Raw genomic sequence first — 27,891 nt, forward strand, 5'->3', positions numbered from 1 at the left:
TTGTTTTGGCTGTAACTGGGTAGCCTTGTCTCCAGATTGCGCTGGTAGTTGGCTTTCCCCTTGTCAACAGATACATGACAAAGTTCCTCACATCACACCATTCCGCCTCCTCTAACTCTCTCAGCCCATCTCCATCTATATGCATTCTGGTAATACTTCCACTCCTGTCACAAGTCAATTCTCATACATACCACTGGTCTTACTTCAAATTACGTTAATTTATGAAGTATGTAACATCACATCAAACCCCTCACAGCAGCCCAGTTGATTACCAAAGTGTTCACAACTTTCTGTGTAGTCTTTGGGGAAGGTTGGACAAGCTCCTATGGAGCAAAGAAACAAAGAAATCGACTTCAGGCAACCATAGTGCACAAGCCTGAAGCTTGATCCAGCCAATTCTATTTAGCACACAGTTTCTCCAAAGCAATCAGTATGTGTACCCTTGCATGCAAAATTGAAGGTGTGTGTGTGTCCCCAGTTTATATTAAGCATGAATTTGTCATAAGAATCATGAAAGTATTTAGAAAATAAAAACAAAAAACAGGCTTTCTTGATGATCAGAACCAACCACATGAAACTCCAAAGGTTAAAAACCCAGTAGTTTATTTCAAAGTATAAATCTCAGGCTTATCAGACAAAAACCCACTACAGTTAACACGTATACAGACACTAATCTACAATGCATACAAAAGTTAGAACTTGCCATTGCCCTGCTGAAACTGGACTTTTTGGTACGTCCCACTTTATCTTTATTTACACGTTCGTCTGCAGAAGGGGAAAAAATCAGAGTGCAAGTTCGTAAGAAAAGGTTTTGTAGTTTTCCAATGGCTGATAAGCTAACTGAAGTTCAGCAAGTAGCCCAAGGTTTGGCTGTCTGATCACTCTATTTACAAATAAAACTTCCAGTGCAGACAGCATTTAAAATATATTTTCAAAGAGGAAAAATCCAGCACAATTAGATAAGAAACCTATCAGTGTGCTTTAAAATATTGATCAAACACATTTTAATTTATCTTTGCCTACTTGTACATTTTACAGTTCTTAACATAAAATTAATTACAGGAAGGATGGAATAACTTGTCTGTGGCATTAGTAGAACCTCCTTTGTTGCCAAAACTTTGGTACCCAGTTTTCATACACTTCAAGTGAAGGGGCAGGGAGGAAGAAGTATCTTCAATATATCAAACTGTCATTATTAAAATCTGGATATTTTTGTCATCGACTCATAATACAGTTCTAAGGGGCATTATCCCAACTTCATTTTGCATTGCCGTTGCAATCCCAATATTGTAAGAGGGCCATTCTGGAAACCAGATTTAATGCTACTGACACACTAGCTCTCATGTACCATGGATTCCCTTAGGCAAAAAAGGCATGTATGAAAGCATGAGCCAGTGTAAATTATTTCAGTACAACAAATGTTGTATCTTACTATCTTTCCTTATGCTCTCAAATTCAGCAGTTACCATCTTTTTTAAACCTTTGCAAATCATAGCTTTAAGAATGCTGAATATTCAGTCTTGATGTTTCAACAGTCCTTGAGACACATGACACACCTCCTTAAAGTTTGGAGTTCTTAAGAGTTCCCAATACAGGATTTCCTAGCTGTAATCCAAAAATCAAAACAGAACATAACAAGCAAATTAACAGAATGGGAATTGTCCTGTCACATTCTCCTTTTTGAATAGAAAATACTTTTCCTCTGCAATGGAACTTATTATCTGGAAATGGATTTTCACATATTAAAGACAACAGAATATTGATGTAATACAGATGAAAAGAACATACTGTCTTGCACATGATAGTATTAGAAAACAATTTTTTCAAGCATGGGCCAGCCATATACTTCAATAAGCAGTGAGGTGGGGGGGAAATAAATACTGGTACAGTACAATGTGGACACTGAAATCGCCTTGAACTCCTCAAAATCTTTACAAAGTAATTGTTAAGAAGTTCTGCCTAATCAGTAATATATTCAAAGTGCTGAGTGGGATGTACCATTTCTTAATGAGCACAGACTAGTAAAAATCCAATCTCTATCCAGTTCTGTATTGTGAAATCCAGTTTACTTCATAATACTTTGACAGAAAGGAAATACTATTTTCAAATATCCTTTATCAAGCAGATAGTCAACCTGGTTAACCCAGTTCTCTGCTTTGAGACAAAAAGAAAGAAATATGGCACCAAGTACAAGGCTGTAAGGTCCCAAAAATGTGCTCCCATTCATTCTGCTCAGAAAGTGTGTCCTCCTATTCAGTTCAGAAGTCTGAAGATATCTAATTAATTAATAAAGTACTACCTCCATATATTTTTGTTCTCTTCCAATGGCAGGTCTTTTAGTATTATGATGATTAGTGTCAGCACTAATGTTCCTCTCAAAGTGAGAAAAAAATAATCTCAATAGGTAGCCATGGTACACAGCTCATTGATTGCTTTTATACTGTACTGCAAGAAAACAAGTATCTTTATTCATAGAGACAAACCATTGCAATATTTCCTGTCTGTTGCTTGAGACTGAAGAATTCCACTCAGATAACAAGCACAATATTCAGCCTGTTCAAATATATCCCTTGACTAAAGCCATTAGGGGAACAAGCTATAACTTTTTAGGAAGTAACATTTAATGTCACTCAGAAGGAATACAATGCAGACAAGAACACAAGATGTACCATCTATCAAAATGCAAGGAATTTTACTCAATCAGAATTAAGACCTATCTTCCCCAAACACACAATATCGATAAGGACCAGCATGCTCCCATTTTGAACCTTTCATTTCAGTTTCAATTCTTATCAGCTTCAAAAGACAATGAAGTGGGAAGAGCTACCCTGCCCCCCAAGCTGATAGGCCAGGAAGACAACATATGTGCCCTGCTTTCCTCTGGAAGACAGTAGGGTGCAGTTTTCTTCAAGTCCAGTTCAGGTGTGGTTTGGGCATTAGGTTGTGACACTTAACTCTTTGTGTGATGGAAGAAACTAGGTGGAGGCACTATTCCATTGCCTTGACTCAGCCACTGAAAGGAGCAAATATTGGACCAGAAGGTTTATTTGAATACTTTCATCAAGGGATTTCATCAAATAGGCCTTACAGAGCAGCCCAAGTATTTGTGTTTAAATGAGAAAGGGGTCTCTGATGCCACCAGTCTATAGTACATCTTCCAAGAAGAACATGATGCAACCAAATGCTGTTAAAGGTAACCCAACTTCATAGATAATTCATAACAATTAAATATTGACTGGAATGAACTGGGAATTAACCCGAGAGCTGGGTGCTATACTTCTTCAAACTCTGCATGGAGAGGTTAGAACATTCTGGGGCTAGATGAAAAGCAGAAGAAGGAAAGAGGGCAGAAGCAGGAGGACTGCACAAAGTGTGACTGCATTTATTTTTGAAATTATTGTTTAAGGCACAAATTAAACTTTTGTTTAAAAAAGAGAAGGACAAAGAGGAAGGTGGGAAGCTACCGGAAATGCAAATGAAGTTTTCTACAAACCTATTTTTGGTCTAGCTTCAAAATGCCCCTACCTCTGGTGGTGAGCACATTGTGAGCTAGCCAAGATACTACTCACTCTTCTCTAATTCCACTCAAATAAGTGGATGCACATACATTCTTCAAGAACTGGCCACGCACAAGGTCCTTTTGCCCTCTAGAGAGTAGACGATGACCTGCAAAGTAAGACTGGTTACTGTCCAGAACAAAAGAAAGCAAGACCCTGAATCCTGGCTTCCCTTCTAACCTGATCATTGAGCACCCACTCCTGCCCTTGTATCAGAACTTGATATTCTTGATCAACTCACTGGGACACATCAGTATGAAGTAAAAACTCCCAACTTAGTGTCTTACTACTTTTCACGTAGAGCAGCTTGCGGGAGAAGGAGAGAGGATTTTGTACTTCAAGACTTCACCAGAAATACAGGCTCTCCAACTGCTGGCTCGAATTTATTTTGGTTTTGGTTATATGTCCTGTAGTGTATGACATAGCTGTCCAAAATAATCCTGCAGAGGGTATTTTACAGCAACTTTCATGCATGAGAATAAACCCAAAACCAGAGTAAGCCACAGGTGAGGGGCAATAATGGAAGCCTTCAAAGTCTCAAGTTTAACTGCTTTGGGACGCAATGACATCTGTTGACTGGGGGTCACAGAAGGGTCCAAAGCGGCCAAAGATGTCCTTAGCACGCACTGCAAAATAGTATTTGCTGCCAGACACAAACTGGGTAAGTGTGCATGCCATTGGTAGGGGAAGGGCCTTTACTTCCCCAATCTTTTTCCACTGAGAAGGCACAGTGGCACTGGGGTCCTCATGGTATGCATACAGATGATAGCTGTCCACAGTGGCACAGCTTCGGTCCACTTCCAAAACACTCCAGGAGAGTACAATGCCGTTTTGACTTTGCACACGTGCCAACTTCAGATGTGGCTTCTGAGGCAGGGAGGTATTGGCAGCTTCAGGTGGCAAGCGGGATGGCTGTGGGGCTTCTGGCAATGGTGCTGGGTGCACAGGTTGTAGTGGCTCCTGAGGAACAGACAAGAGAAGCAATGAGGGTAGCAGAAAAGATTGCCACAACATCCTAGCTTCAAAAGGTATACTATATAATACTCTATGACATGCATACTGGAACACAAAAGTATGATCTTACATTGATAAAACATACATTACAAACATACAGTTCGCCCTTTGTTTACACAGGGAATTCCAGAATGCCTTTTTGGATTGCATAATATATCTGTGTACTTTTATTGCCTATTCTTCTATCCCTCTGAGGTCACAGAATTTGGCAGTTGGAGGGGAAGACCTAAAGTTTTAGTTTGAATTTTAAAGGAGCTGTATTTCAGAGGAAGGAACAAGCAAAAACATTTCAGAGTATTCCTTGCTTAAGTATACACTATGAAAACCATGGGGCTGCCATAAGGAGACTGCTGACACCCCATCTCACCCCAACAATATGTTCAGCACTTTGGATCGTTTGTTTAATTTTCTTTTATTTTTATTTTTTAAAATATTTTAATTAAAAAAAGTAAAGAAACAATGACAAGCGAAACAGAACAAAACAGAAACAAAACCACTCACAATAAAAACCTATACTAAATAGAAGATTAAACACATTAAAAAAAGACATAAAACTTATATCTAATAAAAGTATATCACTCTCTATATAATTATTACCATATTTTCTGGCATATAAGGCGATTGGGGGGGGGGTATAAGGCGACCCCCAAGTCGCCCATCGGCAGCATCCCTGGCCTCCTAATGGGGGGTCTCACGCCGGCTGGAGGGGGCCTCTCTGGAGGCCTGAGACAGGATCTGCGGCGGCTAGGCTCTCCCCATTTTTTTTCCAAAAGGCGGCGGGGAAACTGCTCCAGAACCGGCCAGGCCGAGGAAAAGAGCTGGCTCCTTACTCCTCTGCGCCGCCGGCGGGGATCCTCTGATCCTCCAGCGGCTTCAGAAGTCCGCCGCAGAAGCCGCCGCTGCCGCCACCGCCTGGGATCCTCCACTCCTCCAGTGGCTTCTGCGGCGGACTTCTGAAGCCGTTGGAGGATCAGAGGTTCCCCGGCAGTGGCGGTGGTGAGGAGTAAGGGGCCGGCTCTTTTCCTCGGCCTGGCCGGCTCTGGAGCCGCTTCCCCGCCACCTTTTGGAAAAAAATGGCGGTGAGAGCCCAGCCGCCGCGGATCCTCTCCCAGGTCTCCAGAGAGGCCCCCTCCAGCCGGCGCAAGTGCCTGCTGGCTGGGAGAGGACCCAGCAAGGACCCTAGAGACAGGGAGGTGGCTATGCCATTCGCCTGTCTCTGGGGTAAAAATCCAGCGCATAAGGCAGACTTAAAGGGTTGCCTTATACGCTGGAAAATATGGTAATCCCTCTAGCTTAAACAGATCCTTTTCACCAAATGATTTCTAAATTCTAAGATCACTATAAATACCACCTAAATACCAATATACTGGTTTCCATTCAGAAACAAAATAATTATTCAACTACTCAATCCTTGTAGATAACTATCTTAATTCTTATTCCTCAAACACTATGCATATTACATCCCTGTCTGTTCTTTTCAGTTATTCCACCTATAAGTTAAATTTTTAAAAAATAACCCTTAATAAATATGTTAATTTATTGATTTCCACTACTTTCAATACTTTTTAAAACCAATCTTCATTTGAAGGACTACTGAGTCTTTTCTAATATTTAGTATAAACTATTTGTGGTGCTGTAACCATATGACACAAACTTCCCATGCTCTTTTTCTAATATCGAACTTTCATCAAAAATCCCAAGTAAAAAATAAGAATAAAAATATAATTTTAAAAAAATCCCAAGTAAAAAAAGTTCTGGTTTTAATTCTAATTCAACTTTCAAAGCAAAGGATGCCAAAGAACTTAGAAAATTCTGGGAGGCATAACTGTTTGTGCTTACCCTAAGGGCTGGAAGAATAAGGAGGGAACTATGGTGCATGGTGGCTGTGCGATGTGTAGGGTTCTAAGAAAATTCACACATATCAAAAAGGATGAAAAGGCAAAGCAACTATGTTAATAATGCTTAGAGAAAGCAGAGGGGGTCAGTGTTTCTTTTAGGTTCTTCTGGGATGGACTAAATGAACCAACTCCTTTTTTTACATTTCCAATAATTGTTATTCATGTCTTTGTATATGCCCACCAGTTTCACTGGGAAGAGATACCACCGATACATCATTCAAAAAAATTCTTTCAGATCATAATGAAGAATATATTTAAGTGTTTTCATACTCTCTCTCACTGGGCCAAGTTAATATTATTCCCTATACATCTGAACCATTTGATCACATACTATTTTATTAGTTCCTCCTTCAACTTAAAAGTTCATTAAGAAGTTATAGATTTTGGGGAGTAAGTGATCATTATTATCACATCCCCCCCCCCAAAAAAAATTCTAATGCGATTACTTCAAAATCTCCATTCTTTTTATTTAGTTTGTATCTTTCCAAGATTTGTAAGTAAGTAAAATATTTTAGCCTAAAACTGTCCTGTTCCAATTATTTTCTATCTTTAATAATAAATCCTCCCACTTTGCTTTTTTAATAAATCTTGTATGTCAACCATCTTTTGACAAATTACTTCTTGTGGTGATAACCATAAAGAGATTTTTATACAGTTTGTATTTTTCCAAGACTCTTAAGAGTACCCTTCTGATGGCAGGATTATTAAATAATGCACAATCTGTAAACTTGTTACACCAAAGTTAACCATGCCAACCACACCTTAAATTGTGGCCTTTTAAATCCAGAAACTCTTTATTTTTCAAACTATTAAAATCTTTTATTCATCCTAAACAGACGACAACAAAGTACAAACTTAAATATGGTACTCAAAAATATTCCTTTCCCTTAAAATTCAGTTTTGGTTTCCTCCCATGTCTCATTCGAAATAAAATTGGGCAAATAATAATACAGCGCGCGCCCGCATCATATGAGGCTTCTAGCATTCACTAGAAACTGCGCCGGAAAGACTTCTCCCACATCCTGGAAAAAGCACTGGGGCTTAAGTTTATGTGCTTTTTTCCTTATGTGGCGGGGTCTGGAATAGATCCCCCACATAAGGGGAGGGCCATCTATAATAATATCCCGCTCTCCAATTGGATTGAGGCAACTTACAACAAACAGCATTAAAATACATTAAAATACAAAATTATAATTAATATCATAAAAGTACTTTAACCCTAAGACCTATCCACTCTCAAGTTTAAAATGACAATTCAAAACAAATACCAATAGACAAAATCAAGCAGATGGGCAGTTGATGGAGCAGTCAAGTTAATCTGCGAAGGCCTGCCAGAAGAGATCTGTCTTGACTGCCTTTTGGAAGCAGTCAAGGTTGGTAATATTCTGGATCTCCTCTGGCAGGTCATTCCATAGTTTAGGGGCAACAGAAGAAAAGGTCCTTTGAGAGACTGTAGTGAGCCTAGGTTTTATTGGCTGCAACAAGTTTTTATCTTCTCTTAATTTTAAAATTACTTTCTTATTTCTCCCTTTATGAAGCTTACATATTGACCATCTACTGGGCTTATTACCAAATTGAAAATTCCATTGCTTCACAGATCATAATTTATTTTTCAATTAGTTTATTGTAATAACTGAAAGCTGGTTTTGTAAAGTTTTCAATTGTTCAAAAATTTGGGGATCCATTGGAGTATTTCTTCTTCTTTTTCTCTTAATTTCTACTAAAATAGTCTTGACATTTTCTTGTTTCTTTTCCCTCCATTCTGGACTTTTACTTCATTCTTTAAATCTCAAAATAAAACCTCGAGCTGATGCACCACTTCACAGCAGCCACTGTTTACCATATCTATGCAGTGACCTATTTATGGACAGTATTTGTACACATGATCTATGTTAAATGTAGCTAATGCACTGGGGCATGAACTTTTTGAGAAGCAACATTTACTTCTATCAAAAATGAAGTAGACCAAGACATTTATAGTGATTATATATGTCAAGGAAATGCAACATGGGACATGCAGTTATAGAAATAAAATATGTATGTGAGAGTCAGAATGACTAAGCATGAACAATTAAGAAATCACACAGGTGTAAAGGATGATATAATTTAGAAGTCTTGGGAGCCAAGGACAAAATTAAGGAATGTACATTGGTAACACCTGAGACTTGTTACATGTACAAGGTGATCAGATGATGTTCATGGGTTGGACTTGAGTATGGGATGAACAAAAGTCAACCAATCATTGTGAATGTACACACCCACTGGGTGGTAATTGTCTAGTGGGTGGTAACAAACATTTGCTATAATAATTGCCAGTTTTGCTAATGTAACTTGTGGGTAGTTGTGGAGTATTGGTAGAGTGTAGAGATATTGTGGATTGTTGGGCATATAGAGATAGTAACTGTATATAGTAGAATAAAGTAGATCTTTTATCTAAGACTACTGAGTTGTGTTGGTGTCTTGAGAGAAGATACAAGAACCAGCAGAATCCTGATGGTGAGGTGTAGAGCAACAACTCCCATCATCCCTGACATTCTATGAGCTACTTCAGAGAATAAAGCAAGCTGACAATGGCCAGAAACAGAGGGGCCCAAAGAAGTGCAGTGAGGCTGTGCTGGCGCCATTCATGCTGAGATGGCGGCAACTGCATGTGCCCGGCCCTAATCTGGGCTGCTGCCGCGGTCCTGAACCTAATTGCTGAAAGGAACTGATTCTATCTGCTCCTTCTTGGCTTGTGCTTTCCCCCACCACCCAAATGCTTATTGTAATTGTCTGCTTTATATTTCTGGGGGGCTGGGAAGGGATTAGTTTGTTTTTTATTGTATTTTTATTGTACAGGTACTTCCAACTGTTGTCAGCTGCCCGGATTCCTCATTGATTGGGCGGGATACAAATAAATTATTTATTATTATTTTTTCCCCATTAGTGTGGCTTCAGCGTAGCTTCAGGCCGCATTTGGAGTGTGTGATGTCTAAACACCATGCTCCTACGGCGGCCTGAAGCCGTGTCATTTTGCCCATGTGTTTTGGGCAAATATTAGGACTGAAGTCCTTGATATAATATGAATACTATAATCTGAACATTCGTTAGAGTGATAAACTCAAATTCTGGATAAATAGCAAAAGCAACAGTCTTCACAATATAGCACTTATGCCCTAATGTCCAAGTTGCTTATTTCAGATCCCCTGTGTGTCCTGTTCCAAATGCTCTCTGAGATGTTGGTGAACACACTTTGTTGCTTTTATTTTTCTTTGCTAGGAAGCTGACTTCCAACTTTTGGCGAACCTATGAAAGACCTCCGCATTTCCAGTCTGGAGGCCATTCTTTAGTTTCCCATGTTTTTTGTCTTATTATTGTTATAATTTCAATTGATTCTGTCTCTACAGCTTGAAACTGATCTATTGGTATGTCGTGTCTCCTGGTGATTTATGTCTCCCAAGTGCTTTAAGAGTCTTTTCCACATTATTTTTTAAAATTGTGGGTTCATCTTCAAATTGTTTTTAAATACCTTTTATTGAAATTGTTTTAAATCACATTTACAAAATATATTGACAACAACTAAAACCATTCATACTTCATCCATTACTTCCTTATTGCCAGCTTCAATAATTTTCCTTTTCCATTGCTAAATATAAAAGACTATCTTAAATTGAAAAAATCAGTTAGCTAAAGTGACACTGCCATGTTCTCTGAGAGATCTTATCAACCTCCACTACTGCTGCCTCCCAATGGCTGTTTGACACATTCAGTCTGACTCCTCACCAAAAGTCTGGCTCACATAGGAGACCCTCACCACCAGCAGTGCTACCTTCAGTATAACCTCTTGCTTCACAGGAAAATGCAATCCCACTGAATTGGGATTAAACTTAGACAAACAAGATTGATTTTAAGGGCAGAGAGAGAATGTGCACAAAAGCTTTCTACATGCTTCCATTTTAAATATTTATGGTTTAGAACAACATATTGGAAGGAATGCCTCCTGTCCATTTACTAAGGTGATTAGTGGAGACATTCTTGAGAGCCCTACCAATGTCTCATTCATGTTTTGTAAGCTCCATGGAGATGGCCATGCAGTAGTTTTACCTCAGTTTTGGAAAGTTAACTAGAACCTTCTCTTGTCCTTGTCACAGTATGACAAGGCTTTTCTCTTTTTTTAAAGCAAGGATTTTGGACCCTGCATTGTTTTAATGCTGCTGTTCAGCTACTTTAATCCTACTGCTCTTTTTCCCCCTCTGTATATATCATACTGGAGATACTATTTTCCTTGGCCATGCTCTGGCATATTACTATTATATACCCATTTCTGTTCAGCTCTATTCTATGTTTTTATTAGTCTTTCAGTTTGTTTGTTTTTAAATAATGGTTAGTCACCTCCAACTCTTCAAGAAAGTATATGAATAAAACTTATGTCCATGTAAGTGGAGACTGGCCAGTTCTCCATTTCTTAAAAAGGGCATTTTTTGCAAGGGAGAGTATGTAAGGGAGAGGTCAGGAAGAAATATCCCTCTTTGAATGTTCAACAATTTAGCCATGTTACTTACTGAATGCACTTGTGGTGGTCGATGATGTACTGTGAGCTGGGGCCCTCCAGATCCCAAGGTTAGTCCATTGTTCACAACATATGCAGTTGTCTGAGGCATTCGCACGGCCATACCTACAAACACAAAATATATAGCCAAAAAGAAAAAAGAAAAACAAAAGAGGAAAAACAATGGTTAATTGTATGAATATGTCTGTATGTCTGCACTTTGTTTTATGGGAAGCAATTAACAAATTGGATTCAAGAAGCAAATTACTTGTTGGTTTCTCAAAAGTGTTGTTATTCTCATTTTTTCCCTATCCAATGGTGCACCTGTAGAGAGGTTTACCATAATGTCCCTTATAATTGAAAGGGGGGGACAAGTCACTAAGATCCGATGATTCCGTCTCCATCGTATAGTTTAATACAGAAATAAAATTAGGAACTTTCTGGATAGCATACCTATTGTTACTGTGTATAATGATGCAACTGTATCAGAAGACAAATTAACCATTTTCGGCTTTCATACTGAGTGAATTGATTAGAATATTCATACTATAAACAGCTCTATTACAAGAGAGATGGAGAAGGATCACTTCTCATGTTAACATGTGGTTATGATGACATGGTTTCTATTCAATTTATATTTGTCATCTCTAGTTTTTATTAGGTTGGCCACAGTGATAAGCACAGTTCTTTAAATACTCCTACACACCATGCAATTGCATGAACATGACAGAACATGTTCTTATGTCCTAATCCAGGAGCTGAGATTTATATACTATCAGCTTTTCACTCACATTGCAAAATGCATCTAATTCTGAATGACATTTGAATGCACACTGGTTTTACACTTCACACTGTAAAGACACATACTTTCATCTCCAGTTCTATGAGGACATTATTAAAAGACATAGCTGTGTTAGTCTGGAAAATTGGTATGCAAAGAGATGTTGTAGCAGCTTTGAGACTAACTGAAAGAAGCTGGTAACATGAGCTTTCATAGACTTGGGCCTACTTCTTCCAAGCATCGGAGGAAGGTGGCTCAAGTCTATGAAAACTCATGCGACCAGCTTCTTTCTTCCAGATAGTCTCAAAGGTGCAATAAGAGGATGGATCGGTATCTCTATAAATTCTATGACCACTAGTCACACGTATCTCCTTCTTATAAATAACTTGAGCTGGAGAACTTCAACATGTGATAACAAAACTTAGGGGAGACATGGGTTTTATTTTTAGCAGTTTGTTGCTACTGTACTTACTTTTGTGGGTTTAACTTGTGCAAATTTGATTATTTGCAGGTTTGCCACAATAATTAAATGGGAATTTTTAAATTTATGTTTTTAGTTCTGCTGCCTACAGTGGAAAATCACAGGTGACATGCATACACTAGAATATGTAAGCTTAGTAAGTCATAAATGTATAAATTAAAACAGAGTATCCCTGCTCTGCTCCCCCCACACTCTTGAAGAACTGGTCACTCTGCTGCAGCTGCTTTCCTCCTCTCTCACTGCATTCGGGATTACAAGGCCTAACATGTCCCTAGAGACAGGAACAGACTAAGGTAAGGTTTGTGGGAGCCTATAACTGTTTGTGGTTTTTCCACATTCACAGGTATCATGAGCCCCTAACCCCCATGAATGTGGAGGGCCTACTCTATATCAAACCAAAATTGGATGATACATTTCTACATAGGATGAAACATACCACCACTGTCCTTGTGAACCTATGTTATAAGTAAGGGACACAGAACCTCTTTTGGCCTAAATGCTTAATTAAATTAACAAAAAATTTCAGGGGCTGTATTCTAGCGTATACTAGTGGCAGGGTCAAAATACCCTAAAAAACACCAGACCATTTTTGATCTTGGAAGCTAAGCAGTCAGTTCTGGTTAGTGCTTGTAAGAGAGCCCACCAATGAATTCCAGGTACCATAGCTATAAGTCAGAGAAAGGAGCTGGCAAATTACCTCTGAGCTTTTCTTGCCTAAGAAAATTCTAAGAAAGTCTTGCCCCAGACAAACTATTCAAAGGCTGAACCACTAGCGGCCAGCAGATTGTATCCCCGAACATTAATGACTACAAGGTAGCAGAAGAAACAATGTTTGTATTGGTTGATGTCAAGCTGTGTGAGGAAAGCACAGCTCTAGAGAAGGAGTGGGAGGAGTATTCCAAATCGATTCTTCGCCTTTCTCAGATTGAGAGGTTTTCCTCACTGGGGAAGTTTGAAGTCAGCTATTCTCCTCTCTGCACCAGTTAAGAAGGACTGAAAGTCCTTCCTCAGTAGGGAGAAGCTTCTTCCTTTGCACCCAATTACCTAGGGAGCAGCAACTGACCAACTGATCAAGCAGTGGCCAAGAAGCCTATCACCCATGTTGGCCTTTGTTGCAAGGCTGGCATGGGTGAGAGACCTCTTGGTCACTTCTCAGCCACTGCTCAGTTGCCATTCCCAGGGTGACTGAGTGCAAACAGAGCAAGGATTGAACAACATGTCAAGCAGTGACTCAAGAGCCTTTCGCTTGCACCAGACTTGCAACAAAAACCAGCACAAGAGAGAGGCTCCTTGGTTGCTGCTCGACTGGCTCCTTGGTAACTGTTTGGTCACTGCTCACTTTGCAACTAGTCACTCTGAGAGCAGCAGGTCTTCCTTTTGTTGGAAGTCTGGCACAGGCAAGATGGAGCAGCAGGTCTGGGCTTCTACTGCTACTGCTGCATTCACACATGAGAGGCTGAGGCAGAAGAGAAAGCAGTGGAGAGCTGGGCATGGCTGAGATAGACGCTGCTGGCTGGATTGCTTTGTCTGAATATAAATGCCTGAGTGAATTCACAAATAATTCTCATAGATTCTGATTTCACACAATAAATCTATGTACGAACGAGGCTTCTTACCTGAACTTTGTGGGTTGACTTGCCTTAAACTAGGGCTCTGCATAACAGTGGTTCGCACAGGATTTTGTACTGATGGTGCAGGAACAGTAGTATAGACTACTTGATGGTTACTAGGGTTTCTTGGTACTGGAAGCCTGGGAGCAGCCTGAGTCATTGGACGATGAGTTACATTCACAGTTGTCTGAGCTATTAAAAAAAAAAGGAACAGTTGAAACAATAAAACAAATGTTGTCTTGAAATAAACTATACCAGAAAACTGAAATATATGAATGAAGCAACTTTTCATAGCACCCAAGTACTTTGCCTTTTAATGGAATTTACTGAAAAAAATAAGAGATGGCTTTCAATTACTGAACATCTTCAGAAAACTCATTATTGGGCTCTTTGCCATATATATCTAACTAGTTATGTGGACATTCTGACTAATTCTCTCCGGGTCTCCAAATTAATTATTTGTCTGTTCTTCTCTGGGCATCATTAAAATGTAAAAATAATCTTATTTTATAAGAAACTAGAGATTCTAGGACTGTAATCCAAAAAGATAATTTCACCAACATCTGTTTATTACACTCCCATAAAATCTCCCATTGTATACACCAGCATACAAATGGTGTCCCTCATAGAAAATGGCAAAATCAAGGTTTGCCTTTTGGATGATTTTTTTAAAAAAAATTTTAAGGTGTGGATGGTGTCAATCGTGGAATCTGTGGATACAAAGGGCCAACTGTATATCTATGACTGCCTGCAAAAAACTGCATGTAGTAATAAAGTAATAAATAATAAATAAAATAAAATGTAGTATGAAATCCATTGTTCTAGTGTCTCTCCTTCAACAGTGAAGTATCATCTCATCAAGCTTATGCAATCAGTCTGTTTCTACAGCTACATATAAGGAGGCGTAATTGACTTGAATACAGAAAAAGATAAAAACATTCTAGAAAATGCAAGACCCTGTGCAAGAAATACTGGCAATAAACACACATTACAATGCAGAGGATTTTGAAAGTATATCTACAGATGAAGCCAGAACTATTATTATTGAGACTAATAGATGATCAAGAGAAGTATGGAAGATTACTAGAATACATGACTATATTTTTCAGGAAAGCGTTCCCAGGCATTGTGTGATTGTTTATCCGATCATTATCTGAGATCTGACATTTGATTTGATCTTTGATCTTTTTAATTTGTTGTCTGCTTTTTATCTAATTCTATCTTGTATTATTATCTATTGTTTTATATGTATTTTGTAGAATGTACGCCACTGGCAGGTTTCATTTTTATTGATTTTACTGTTTGTGTGTACAGTGCTGTGTAAATCTACAGCACTATATAAATAATAATAATAATAATAATAATGATAATAATAATAATGGCAGTGAGACTGTTACATGCACAGAGATGGAAGAAAACACAAATTCCAATACAAAAAGTGAACAAAACTGATGGACTTAGTGGATGTTGACAAATTATCTATTTTGTTAAGAGAGAAGTATTTGAGAACATTTAAGAAAGACTGGGAACCCTTTATTTTTTTTACAAGTTATAAGATGAAATATTACCTGTGGACTGTGACAATTAGGAGTGATTAAATGGTAGAAGCATGAAACAGGTAAGAGGGGAAGGCATTAACACACACACACACACACACACACACACACAAATAACCATGGGTAGAAAAGTTGAAAGCTTTCCCACTTTTCTTTTATTGGACCTTTTATTATTATTTTTGTTCCTTTTCTGTATGCATTTGAATGTTACTTAAATGTGTATTTTATCTCTATCTTGGTATGTATGTGTGTGTATATGTGTGCGTATGTGCATGTATTTATATCTATATATATATATGTGTGTGTGTGTGTGGCTGCCTTGAGTCCCTATATTGGGAGAAAGGCGGGATATAAGGAAATAATAATAATGAGTGTGTTTGTGTGTGTACACACACACACACAGAATCATGCCTTCATATTTGCGGCTTTGATATTTGCGGCTTTTATTATTCATGGATTTCATTAATATGTTCTCTCTAGGACTGTCTATGTCCAGTCCAACTCTGTGGTCAACTTTAACTAAAAGTTGCACTGAAAGACCATTTGTAGCTACTCCATTGCCATTCTATGGTCACTGTATGTTGGACATTGACCACAGAGTTGCACTGGAGGACCTAGAGATTCCTAGAGAGGTGTCCTCTCAGGTAAAAACAGTGTTTTTGTTATTTGTGGTTTTTCCATATTCACGGGGGTCTTGTTTCCCTAACCCTATCGAATATAGAGGGACAACTCTCTCTCTCTCTCTCTCTCTCTCTCTCTCTCTGTGTGTGTGTGTGTGTGTGTGTGTGTATATAAAAATCAAAACTGGAGCATGGGGGATTACCTGCGGGCAGAACATGTATGGTGGTCTGTGATAGTCCATTTGTTGGTGCACTTGCTTGTTGGAGAGGGTTTGTCTGAACCGGCTGCAAGGGACGAGCTACAGATGGGGTTGATAGGCCCATTCCAGACGCGTTCAATTGGTTCTGTTTTTTGCCATCTGTTAAACAAAAACAAAAGCCAAAGTGGAAATATGGAAAAGAGACAGCTGGAAAAACAGGTTGTTCCATATCCTTCCATTAGTTCATAGAAAATGACAACCTAGTAAATGCTTGCTGCAGCAACACTCTATGCCACTGCAGATTTACCTTTTGCATCTTGGTTTTTTCCCTGTGCTTGAGGAAAAAGACACCCATTAGAGTAGCTTCCCACTTCATTTTGGATCTATAGTAGTTTGCCCATTTTATGTGTCCAATAATATGTAATCTAGAATCTATCTAAAAGAATTGAAATCCTCAAGATACTGAGCAAACCCCACAATTTGACTTCTTGTGCAATTTCTTTTCCATACTAAAAGTCACAGTTTTCAGGGAAGACTGCACAGTTTCGAAGAGAAGCTATGTTTTTCCAGAAAATTACAGTGTTCTGAACTCCTAGACAAGCTGCACATGGAAACTGAGCAGTTTCATGGAAAAGCTGAGCAATTTCCTGTCATTGCAGGAGGAAAAACTCCAAGTACCTTAAAGCCATTTAAAGAAAAACTGGTCCACTATTCTCAACATCTGTTAGGATTCAGAAAAATCAGGATTTGCCATCCCTAGCTTGAACATGTTTGCAGGTTGCAAGTAAAAAAAACAACACCACGAATCTAACTACAATGGTGATGTGGATGTTCTTAGTTCAAAACATCATCCCAGAAACACAAGTCAGCGAATGCTTAACTTACTCTTATTCTACCCTATTTCTACAAAAAATATGAACTATCTACACTGCTATATTCTTTCTCCAGGTTTCACAGTCCCTCAGAATCTAGATTAGTATAAATCAGGGGTGAAAAACAAAAATGGGGTGGGGAGATGATTCTTCTCAACAGATCTCCACTGTCTGACATTAGTGATCGGCCATGCCCCCACACTATAGGTTTGTGGTTGAAGCAGTGAGTGGGGTCTTTTAATCTGAAACTTCATCCTGGAACTATCTTTCAGGTTCTGCCTGTTTTCCTAAATGGGAACAAAGGACCCTCAGGCACTATTTCCATTCTTCCTGTACAAAGTGCAATGGAGGAGTGAAATTACAAGCTCTCTATTAATATTTTCAGAAGCCTTTAGAAACAATAGCTGGGAGTGTGGCACTTGCTCTCTATCACTTCTCAATGCAGGGAGGGAGATAGCATTTCCACAATGAATTTTATTTAATCATGTTTAGCATTTTTTTCATTCTCTCTTACACAGTTATTCTAAACAGACAATCATGTTTACTTCAACAAATATAAAGAATCTTGTAGCTTCTGAAAGGTTAACAAATTTAATGTAGCATAATAACATTTTTAAAAATGTAATGGCATTTTAATGAGATAACCTGTTTAATTCTATTTTAACTTTTTTACTTGTATTTTAAGTTTTCTATTATCGAGCTTTTAGCTTTTCCTTGTTTTAGCACTTTTCTAAGCTGTCTTGCGTCTCGTAGTGGGAGAAAAGAGGGATAATAAATAAACAAATAGATAAATTGCTAGTATTTGTGGACTACAGTCCACTTCATCTGAACTGTACATATACAGGTCTGTACATGAAAGCGGGGGGAGGGAGGGAAAGGCATTTGAAAATTTAAAGCTCACTTAAATATTGCTTTCTTGTGGAATCATTTTACTCAGCAAACATTTATTCTAGTACATACATTCATCCTCTCCACTTAGCCAAATCCCATAATGGACCAAACACATCTTCTCATTTACCTTGAGATGAGCCATCATCTTCCTCATCCAGTGTCAGATCAATTACTCCTCCTCCAGCACTGCCTGGGGCTTTGCCACTCTGGAAGTTTAAAAGAAAAACAAACTAAACAAAGCCTATTATTTTCCTTCATTGTTCTTTTCCTAATAGTATGCAAAAATGCCACATGATAGGTTAGACACAGACACTTCCAATGAAATTGACAGAAGGTAAGCCTGAAAACTTACAATATGACTTAGAGAAGTAAATAGAACTTAGCCCTGAACGTAACTTAAGGGAATACAGCTAAAATAGTAACATGTTTCTGAGGGGTGAATAGACAATAGATGCTATGCATAAGCAGAAAAACATATATGTGATGTAGAGTAAGTGAAGCTTGAGCAGCCAACCATGAGTTAGTGCCCACAGAGTCTACAAGTTTAGGCTGTGTTTGTATGTAAAATGCTGTCACAGCTTGCTCTGACGTCATAGAGATGATTATAAAACTGTGTAAGAATGCTGTTCTCACCAGTAATGGGAGGACACATGATTTGCTACTAAGCCACGTGTAGTCAATATTGCAAGATTTAACAAAGTGCCATAAAGAATCTCTCTCTCGGTGTGTGAACAGGGAACCATGCGTGCTGGCCATGGACCCTCACTCTGAAGGGCTTTATATAAGGTTTCAGGTGACAAAATTCATGTAGCAAGTTAGTCCATGACTAATGCATTGTATTAATTAAATGTGACTAATTTATCAGGTTAAAAATCCTATTACAAAATAGTGAATTTTCGAAACACAAGACAAGCAAGGTCAATAAATCCAAGCAAATTACTGACTACTAGAAAGGTCTTTTTCTGATGGTAGAAATACAGTTGGCCCTCTATATCCATGGATTCTGTATCCATGGATTCGACCATTCACAGATTGAAGATGTTCCTCCCTTTGAAGCTGGAACAGGAGGCAGCCATTACCAACATTTCTCTTTCAGTTAGTCTCAATAATATTGCAAATATGGCCGCACCAAAGATGTGTATGAATGCACTTTGTAACTGGATTTCCCTTTTTATTTTTTAATTCAAGATCCCCAAAATGGAATAAATAACCAGTACGCTTGACAACAAACCTGAAAAGTTTCTAGAACTGATTAAACAGATGTTCTATGAGCAAGAAAGAAATAACATGATTACTAAGATTCAGCATTGATTTCTGAAAAGCAAATAATTGCAGACTAATCTTCTCTCTCCCTGTCTCAATTTGGTACAGCTTTAAAAACTTAGTAGACCTGGGAAATGCCACTGATGTAGTATATCTTGATTTTATAAGGCTTTCAACAATCGGTCATGATAGTACAGCAGAAAAGCAAGTAAAATGTGGCCCAGATAATGCTATTCTTAGGTGCATTTGTACTTGGCTGATGGACTGAACCCAAAGAATATTTACCAATGGTTTCTCATCCTCCTGGAAAGAAATAATGAATAAGATGTTACAGGGTTCTGACATGAGTCTGTAAAGTTGCTAACATCCACACACACACACACACACACACACACACACACACACACACACACTGGGTGAAGGAATACAGGAGGTGCTCACCATAATTGTAGATGACACCAAACTAGGAAGGGTAGCTAATCACTCAGAAAACAAGATCATGAGAATTAAGAATTCAAGGTGAAGGACTAGGAGAAGAAGTTTCGGAGGCAGTGAAAGGCTGGAACAGGTTTGATGGCTTCTTTTTGCAAGAAGTATCCAGTCCTTGGAAAAATATGGTGGAGGGAGGTGTAGTTCACATGGCAGGTCCTCAATCATCAAATGAGCCTGCTCAGAGATCCCTGAGGAGCACAGCCTTGCATGTCTACAGAGAGCCATCTCAGCCATCGCTCTGCTACTGCAATCCACAATGTGCCTATAAGTCATGTTTTACTGGTGAGCCAATTTGTATGCCTCGGAATGGATCACGGATGCCGCTCTCCTTTCTTCATCATTCAACTTGTCAATGATGCCCATATAGATCAAGTAATTAGAGATCTTGCAGCGCATGTCATGCCCAATCAGGCTGAGGACTCAGACAACTAGGTGGTTGAGCTAGAGTCCCAATATGAGGTTGCGCCTAAACCTGAGCCGGGCCCTACCTCTGCCCTGCCAGCTCCAGCAGAGACTGTGGTCTGTCAGGAGGCTCAGCAACCAAGTCTCCTGGCAGCAGAGATTCCAGGCACAGAAAACATGGAGGAGGCGGCGGCGGCTGCTGCCAACATACTTATCTTCAACCAGAGAAGGTCTGAAAGGGTGTGCCTCCACTGCTTATGGAGGCTTTATGAAAGATGCTCTCTAATCGGCAAGCACCTGTGCTCATGAAACCTGAAAATATAAACAGGTGCAGGACGTGAATCTCATTGTCAGAGATTATCTGAGCTTCCTGGCGAAAACACATTTGTCTCTGACTCCCTGTCTTCTTGGCTTGAACCTTTGACTCTCAGACTGCTGACTCATCTTGAATACCTGGAACCCTTGACCTTTGGATTACCTTGTTAAACCTGCCTCTTCGGAATCCTAGACCTTGGATTGCTTGACCATTCTCTGACCGGACCTTGAATTGGTACGTTGAGAACTTTGTTTTATTTCCTTTTTGATTTGCCTTAAACTTTCACAAACCTGTGTCAGCAGCTATCAGCATTCTTGGCAGCTTTTCTGGACAGGCAAAATAGGAGTAGTATTTTCTGCTCATTGAACTGAGCTATTTTTGCTCCTTATCAGCCAGCATAGAATTGAAACAATAAGAGTCTTGGGACTAAGCAGCATCAAAAATTGTGGACTTGAGATTTGGATGTTGTGGCCAATCTGAGTCTTGAACCCTACAAAGGTTCTTGATTTTAGTATAGGTAGCCAGAATGGAGGATGGTGTTCTCCATGGTTTGTGGATCACCTGAGCCTGATAAGCAATATTGGCAGAATAGTGGGAATGTTGTAGAGGAGACTTTGGTGTAGAAACTATGGTTGAATCTGAATTGGTATCTGAGGTGCTAGTGGTGGAGGCGGACTGTTGAAAGAGCTGTGTCGAAACAGTAGAACTTGTTAGCCACATTTGGTTTTGAAGCAGGAGGTTGTTCAAAGGCTTCTTGCTGCTCCCCCGAGGAGACTTGGACCTGCTATTTTGCTGGGTGCCTATCTTGGTCTGACCTTTCTACTACTGGAGTGGTGTCAACAGCAGATACAATATAGTTGGGATGCTTATGTTGGGGATGTCTAAACATCTTATAGTGGCACCTAGCCATGTCTTCATAAAAAGCAGTTGTAATCCTGCCAATATTGACTATCATAAGCAGAGCAATTGATGTAAATGGCATAATGGGATTCTGAGGACCATGATCGAGAGTATCCAATGCAATGATACTTCCAACGTTTATATCGATGAGTCTGTTGATAATGACAACAATCTGTGGAACAGGACCTGCAGGTCAAATATGAACCATAACTGGAGCGTGATCTTGAAGCTGACAGAGGAGCCAAATAGATTGGCTGTAAAAGCCGGCTTCTGGGTGGCTTAGGGGTATGGTGTTTTGATGCCGCACACCCCTGGAGTGGCTTGAAGCTGCCCTGGGGTTGTGATGGGGTGGCCTAAGGCAGCTTTTTACCGGCCCAAATAAAAGCGGATCTTTTTGGTAGAGGCAGCTTGGGGCTGCGGCACGTGATTGCCACGACGGCCCCAATCCATCCAATCCTGATCTGTCCCTAAGATCAGGATCAGTAAGACTGGTGAGAAGATCATTGGTTGTCAGCTGACTGGAGATGAAGGGTTCAGCAGAGGACAGGAAGGCCTAGGAGACTGATCTTGCCTCAAAGGAGTGGGTGAGACAATTACCCTGACTACTGGTGAAGATGCAAGACTACCCTTTAGAGACACAGGAGAAAGAATGGACAACAACCACTAGATCCACAATAAGCACAAGCCAGTGAGCTATCTCAGAGGATGTCAATGACACCCCCTCCCCCCCGAAGTAACACGCCAAGAAAACCCTTGATAACTTTCATCCTTCGGCCTGCGAGGGAGTAAACAGACAGGCCCAGCTCCATCAGGGCTAGCCTGAAGAAAGAGCCCTCGCCCTCCATGATAAATGTCATCCTTCAGCCTGTGAGAGAGTGAACAGGCAGGACCAGCTCCACCAGGGATAGTATGAAGAAAGAGAGCCCTCCCTCCATAACTGTCATCCTTCGGCCTGTGAGAGAGTGAACAGGCAGGACCAGCTCCACCAGGGCTAGCTTGAAGAAGAAGAGTCCTCCCTCCAGTCCATCTGCCTTGGTCCAGGCCTCAGAGGGAGAGAATAACCACTGGACCTCATCTCCTTCCCCACCACCATTCCCTTCTCCTTTTGTGTTGTGCCTTTCAGATTGTAAGCCTGAGGGCAGGCAACCATCTAATTAAAAAGACTGTAAGCCGCTCTGATAGCCTTCAGGGCTGAAGGGCGGGGTATAAATACCATAAATAAAATAAAATAACCCTATGATAGGGCCTTACGGTCGCCATGAGTTGGGAATGAATTAATACATATAACAATATCAACGTTGCTTTTGGACTATATTTTGTTGTCCTATTCACACACAGATTTGAATGGACTTGCATATTTATATGACTCCATCTTAAATTATGGAACTTGGTTCTGAACCACGGCATATTTTCACAAATATGTTTATATTGTACTGTTTTCCACTGCCTCGATATTTAAATCTATTGTAATATCTATAGGCTTCTATTGCTCTGTGTCCTTTAGGTTTTTCATACTATTATTCACTGTTATATTAACACTTTTTGACATGCTATTTACAGACAACTGTAATTAACTACCGTATTTTCCAGCGTATAAGACGACTGGGTGTATAAGACGACCCCCAACTTTTCCAGTTAAAATATAGAGTTTGGGATATACTCGCTGTATAAGACTACCCCTCTTCTAACGCACACCAAAAAATTTAAAAAAACATCAGATTTGATTTCAATATGGTAATTTTAATTCAAATGCTTATGATATGCAGGTATTTAGCAGGAGAACTTGTTGTATACAAAGCCTACTTGGATTGGTCAGCTCTTCCTGTCTGCCCAGCCCTCCCTGTCTCCAAGATTTTCTTCTACTGTACTTGTACAGCGTCACCCTTGCTGCTTTCATACGGTCGCCACATATGGAGGGTATGTGGCCATGGCCATTTTTGAGCTCCCCTCACCATATGCGGCAACTGCAGATTCTCCAGTCTGGCTCAGATGTTTCAGCACCCGCCCTATAAGATGACACCCGGCGTATAAGATGACCCCCTACTTTTGAGAAGGTTTTCCTGGGTTAAAAAGTAGTCTTATACACCAGAAAATACAGTACTATTTAAAATATGATTTAGTAATTACAACAATTATATCAGCACATTCCACTCTGGGAGACCTGTGTTTCTTTGCAAATGACCTTAAAAACCAGGGCATGAATCTTTTTTTCTGATATCAGGTGCACTTAATTTCATCAAACACCTTATCATTTCCAGGATGAAAGTATCCCCAAGCTGGTGAGGGAAATGGTCAGTTCAGCAGTACTACTGGTAAGTACAGTTCTAGGGAAAGCTGTGTCCTATACTGATTAAATTATACAAAATTTTTCATGAAACTATTAAAAAAAAAAAAAAAAAAAAAACGCTGCAAAAGAACAATTTCAAAATAGACATAAGATTTGCCTTAGGGTTGACATAAGTAGGAAATGACTTGAAGGTACATAACCAAATAATAATAATAATAATAATAATAATAATAATAATTTTTAAAAAATCACAAACATGATGAGTACCTCCAAATTGATTTGCTAAACAGGGAATATTAAATCTTAGATGAGATGCATAACTGTGAATACTACTCTGTATTAAAACAACTTACCTGTGGCGCAACTTCAGGTGCTTTCTTGTTGGCTGAAGTATCTGGTGGTGGTGGAGGCGGTAGCAGTCTGGCTGTCTGACTCTCTGGGAGAGGGTGTCAGGAAACAACTTCATCATAATGTTTTATTGAACAATGTCCTTTTTCAATACACAAGCCTGAATTCTATTACTAGTCCCAACTGGAGTAGACCCTCTGAAGGAAGACAACTTACATAAGTACTAACATACCAAGTTACCACTGATTCTCTATTTAGGATTCATAATAGGATTTATGTCATACACTTAGTTTATCAGCAGCATGCTGTATACCAGTTTAATATCAATTAATGTCAACTAACAGCAGATTAATGTCATATAATTTATAATAAATAAAAGTTATACTACAAAATACCCAACGTTCTATAAAAAGTTCTGAAAGTTTGGACCATCAGGCTTAAAAATTAATTTAATAATGTGAAATGTTAGAAAATTAGAAAAAGATGTTAGACCCACCCATTCTTCCCCAGAGTGATACTTTCCACATACAGCTGCAAGTCCCCCCTCCTCGGGCCACACAAACAAGGCCAATGGATCTCTCATCTTTCTTGCACACCAATACTCTGTTGCCTCCCTTTTCCTCACTGCCTCCTATTGCCTTTCCCCCCCATCACCACCTCTCTGGATCTTTCCACCGGCCCTAGGGGGGAGGACTGCCAACACTGGTTGAGACTCTCCCTGCTCAACCTATCAGTCTGGCAATTCCTTTGAGTTACTCCTCTCTCAGCAATTGACAAAGAACTTCCCTCCACTGTAAAAGTAGCATCATCTCCCACATCAGGGACCAAGAATATGTCCACTCTTGACTGTTTATGTGAGTTCTGGTGGACATATTGTCCATCCATATCAACACATGACTGCTCTGAACTTCTCCCTGTAGACTGAGGAGTGCGTAACAATGCCAGTAGCTCCAGCCAGTTGATACTGCGTATCTTCTTACTGAATGACTATAGGTTTCAGCCATCTGTCCATTGAAGTTCATTCCTCATTCTCAAAGGCATCAACGGTAACCACTACAATCCTCAGGTCTCTGATGGGCACCTCCACCCTGAACACCTCAGATTGCCACCAACCCAGAGACAACTTCATAGTCAGTGGAAGTTGTACTTTCAATCAACACTTTCTGGCAATTTCGTCCTGCAGGGGCAAGAGCAACCACTGCAACCTTTTCAGATGGAATCTGGCCCAGGGGACTGAACTGATGCATGCACCATCACAGCTAACAACTTGGCCAACACCATCAGCTCTGATGCCGATTGTTCCAAACTATCCTTACCAGAGCCAATAGCATCTTCCTCCTTTACTTTGGGAAGAAAACCCTGTGGTGAATTGTATTGATGATGATGATTCCCAAGTGCTGGATCCTCTGAATTGGATCCAGGTGGCTGTTCTTTCTGTTGATCACAAACATGTAAAACTCTAGATAATCCATAGTGCCCCTCTAGCCTTCCTCGTGAATTTACTTCCTATGCAAAAGTTGAATCAGAATGTACGACCAGGCCTCCTGGAAGTTAAAGCGCACCAGATAATCCCCATTCTGGACCACTTCCAAAATTGACCGAAGAGTTTCCAGGCAGAAATTCTACCTGACAACAAACTGACTGATGCTGTGAAGAGTCTGCACAGCACTTCAGTCCTTGTTTTGCTTTGAACCTAAAAGAAGCACTGAATGGAATCCTAGTAACCTGAGGAGAAGGCACTGCCTTTATCTGTACAAGATGATTTATGGACTCAAGCATCATTCTCCTGATGCAGCAGGACTTCCTGTTTTACTGGAATGTGACAGAGGGAGAGGCATCCGGTTCAATGAATTCTAACAAAGTATAATGATCTAATTCACTAATGCATAATTTTTCTTTAATGTTCCCATGGAATCTGGAAGGTTTGGTGAAATCACTAGGAAAAAATAGTGAATTAATAACTTAATGAGTTCATGAACTAGCTAATCCCAAAGTTTGCATGCTTCCCTCATATATCAGTTCTCTACTACTATTCAAGTACAGTGGTTGGGGATATATAACTTACCAACTCTAGGTGTTGCTGCAGTGCTTGTTTCAGGAGCCGTACTGTTGAAGGCTGATAACGGGATCTTCATTTGTATGTTACTCCTATTGGTGGGAGGAGTATAAATCCCTGAAGTAGTTACAGTAGCCAAAGTAGTCCTTCCAGCTTGTGCAACAGGATGTGCTGTTGAGACGGCTTGTACTGCTAGAGTTGTTCCTATTGAACAGCCAACACTAGCTGGTGAGTTCCTCTGAATGCCAGAGCTGGGTACTGAAGTGTTATTATTTGGTTTTGATGAATTAGCTGGTGGCAGAGCCAATGGAGTTTTGGTTAGGTTACCAACATTAGATTGGCTTTGTACAGGAATAAATTCAACACTGCCAGATTGCTGGTTAGTAACCAAGGTACCAGTATGGCCTTGTAGAAGTTGAGGCTGGGAGGACATTGCAACGGGTACATGCAATATTACTGGCAAGGACTGCAGTGAAACAGACATTGGCTGTGTGTTGCCACCAGCCACCTGGCTTGTGCCAACTACTGTTGCTGTGTTAGCTGCAGGAATAACAGATGTTGTCAAGGTACCAGATGTTAATGGTGCTGAGGTGACAGGTGTTTGTGGTTTGGGATGTCCACTGATTTGTGTTTGCGGAGTAGTAAGAGTAGCAGCAGATACTACAAAGAAAGTAAAAGAGAAAGGTTTTAAATTTTGTCCCAAACACGCTATTTCAGTTAACAAAAGTGGCATGAAAATGAGATCAACAATTTTAAAATGTTATTTCAACATGCTAATCAATACTTTTAAAGTAATAAAATATGATTTGTCAAGCCTGAATTGCTCTATCTGAAATATGTACAGACTGGAAAGCAGAAATGATGATTAGAATGACACTCCCCCCCCCCCCCCCAAATATTCTATTACATTCAGTAGTGGATCTACTGGACAGATACACTAAGCCTTCTTTACTGAATAAAAAGTCTTACAGAGAATTACTTTACTATTGCCACACTATTACTGTTTTACCTAGATAAAGGGTGATGATTTTTGAAAGAATGAAATGAAAAAACAAGACTAATCCAATCTGTATGGGATATTAATCTTGGAGGTCCTCACAGTAAGATAGCATCCTACTGGGTTTGAACAGAATCTACACTGAAATTACCAAGAATGTATTTTAGTGTCTGTTATTACATGCGGGCAGGAGGCAGACCAGAGCTAGCATGCCTGAAAAAAGCAACTGACAAAACAAGGGGCTTAACAGCTGTGACTGCAAAAGAGAAGTTTCTATAGCGCTGGTCAGATATCCTGCTGAACTCAGGTGCATGTGTCAGGAAATAAATGGCACACTAGAGAAGAAGACAGTTTCAAAGAACAGGGCCAATATGATTCAATCAAGAGGTTCTATAAATCAATCAAAATTGGTCAGATTTGATTTGAAATTCAGTCACATCAGTTGCATGTTCCAAATACATATCTGGTACTGAACTGTAGGGACTGAATTAGGGATTTCATTGTCCATCCACTGTCTGCCTCTCTGAGATCACAAAACTGACCTTGAACCTTGACTTTTGTCCTTGAACCAAAAAGTGACCTTAAGCCTTGGGTCCAATTAACATCATGGTACAGTCAAATTTCTTAAAGTGTGGTCCAAAACCATTGCCATTTTTGTCTTTTAGCAGATAGCCTTGTCAATGTTGTGTTTAATACATTCTTGGTAGAGGGTTATTTTCTTGTATGGTTTATTATCCAGTATCCTAATGACATCTGACTTTATGATGAAATGCAGCTGAAATTATAGTACCCTTTCATGTGTTCAACCCCAATATTTTTGCC

The 27,891-nt window shown here is 39.7% G+C and overlaps 1 protein-coding gene across 5 annotated transcripts in view; it reads right to left on the reverse strand.

The window, feature by feature from the left end:
• Positions 1 to 586: 586 nt before the first annotated feature.
• Positions 587 to 27,891, reverse strand: part of ATF7IP (activating transcription factor 7 interacting protein) — a 171,147-nt gene continuing 143,842 nt past the window's right edge. For all 5 annotated transcript variants that reach the window (XM_089523787.1, XM_089523785.1, XM_089523783.1 and 2 more), the window contains 7 exons: positions 26,082 to 26,732; positions 24,022 to 24,104; positions 18,136 to 18,214; positions 16,249 to 16,404; positions 13,876 to 14,061; positions 11,011 to 11,123; positions 587 to 4,517 (listed from right to left, as the gene is read on the reverse strand). In XM_089523787.1, coding sequence (XP_089379913.1) covers positions 4,101 to 4,517; positions 11,011 to 11,123; positions 13,876 to 14,061; positions 16,249 to 16,404; positions 18,136 to 18,214; positions 24,022 to 24,104; positions 26,082 to 26,732 — 1,685 coding nt within the window. In that variant the 3' untranslated portion in view covers positions 587 to 4,100. The remainder of the gene's footprint in view (positions 4,518 to 11,010; positions 11,124 to 13,875; positions 14,062 to 16,248; positions 16,405 to 18,135; positions 18,215 to 24,021; positions 24,105 to 26,081; positions 26,733 to 27,891) is intronic.

Source organism: Sceloporus occidentalis, unplaced genomic scaffold, assembly GCF_023333645.1.
Source record: "Sceloporus occidentalis isolate IW3139 unplaced genomic scaffold, rSceOcc1.0.p SCAF_5, whole genome shotgun sequence".
Lineage (NCBI taxonomy): Eukaryota > Metazoa > Chordata > Lepidosauria > Squamata > Phrynosomatidae > Sceloporus > Sceloporus occidentalis.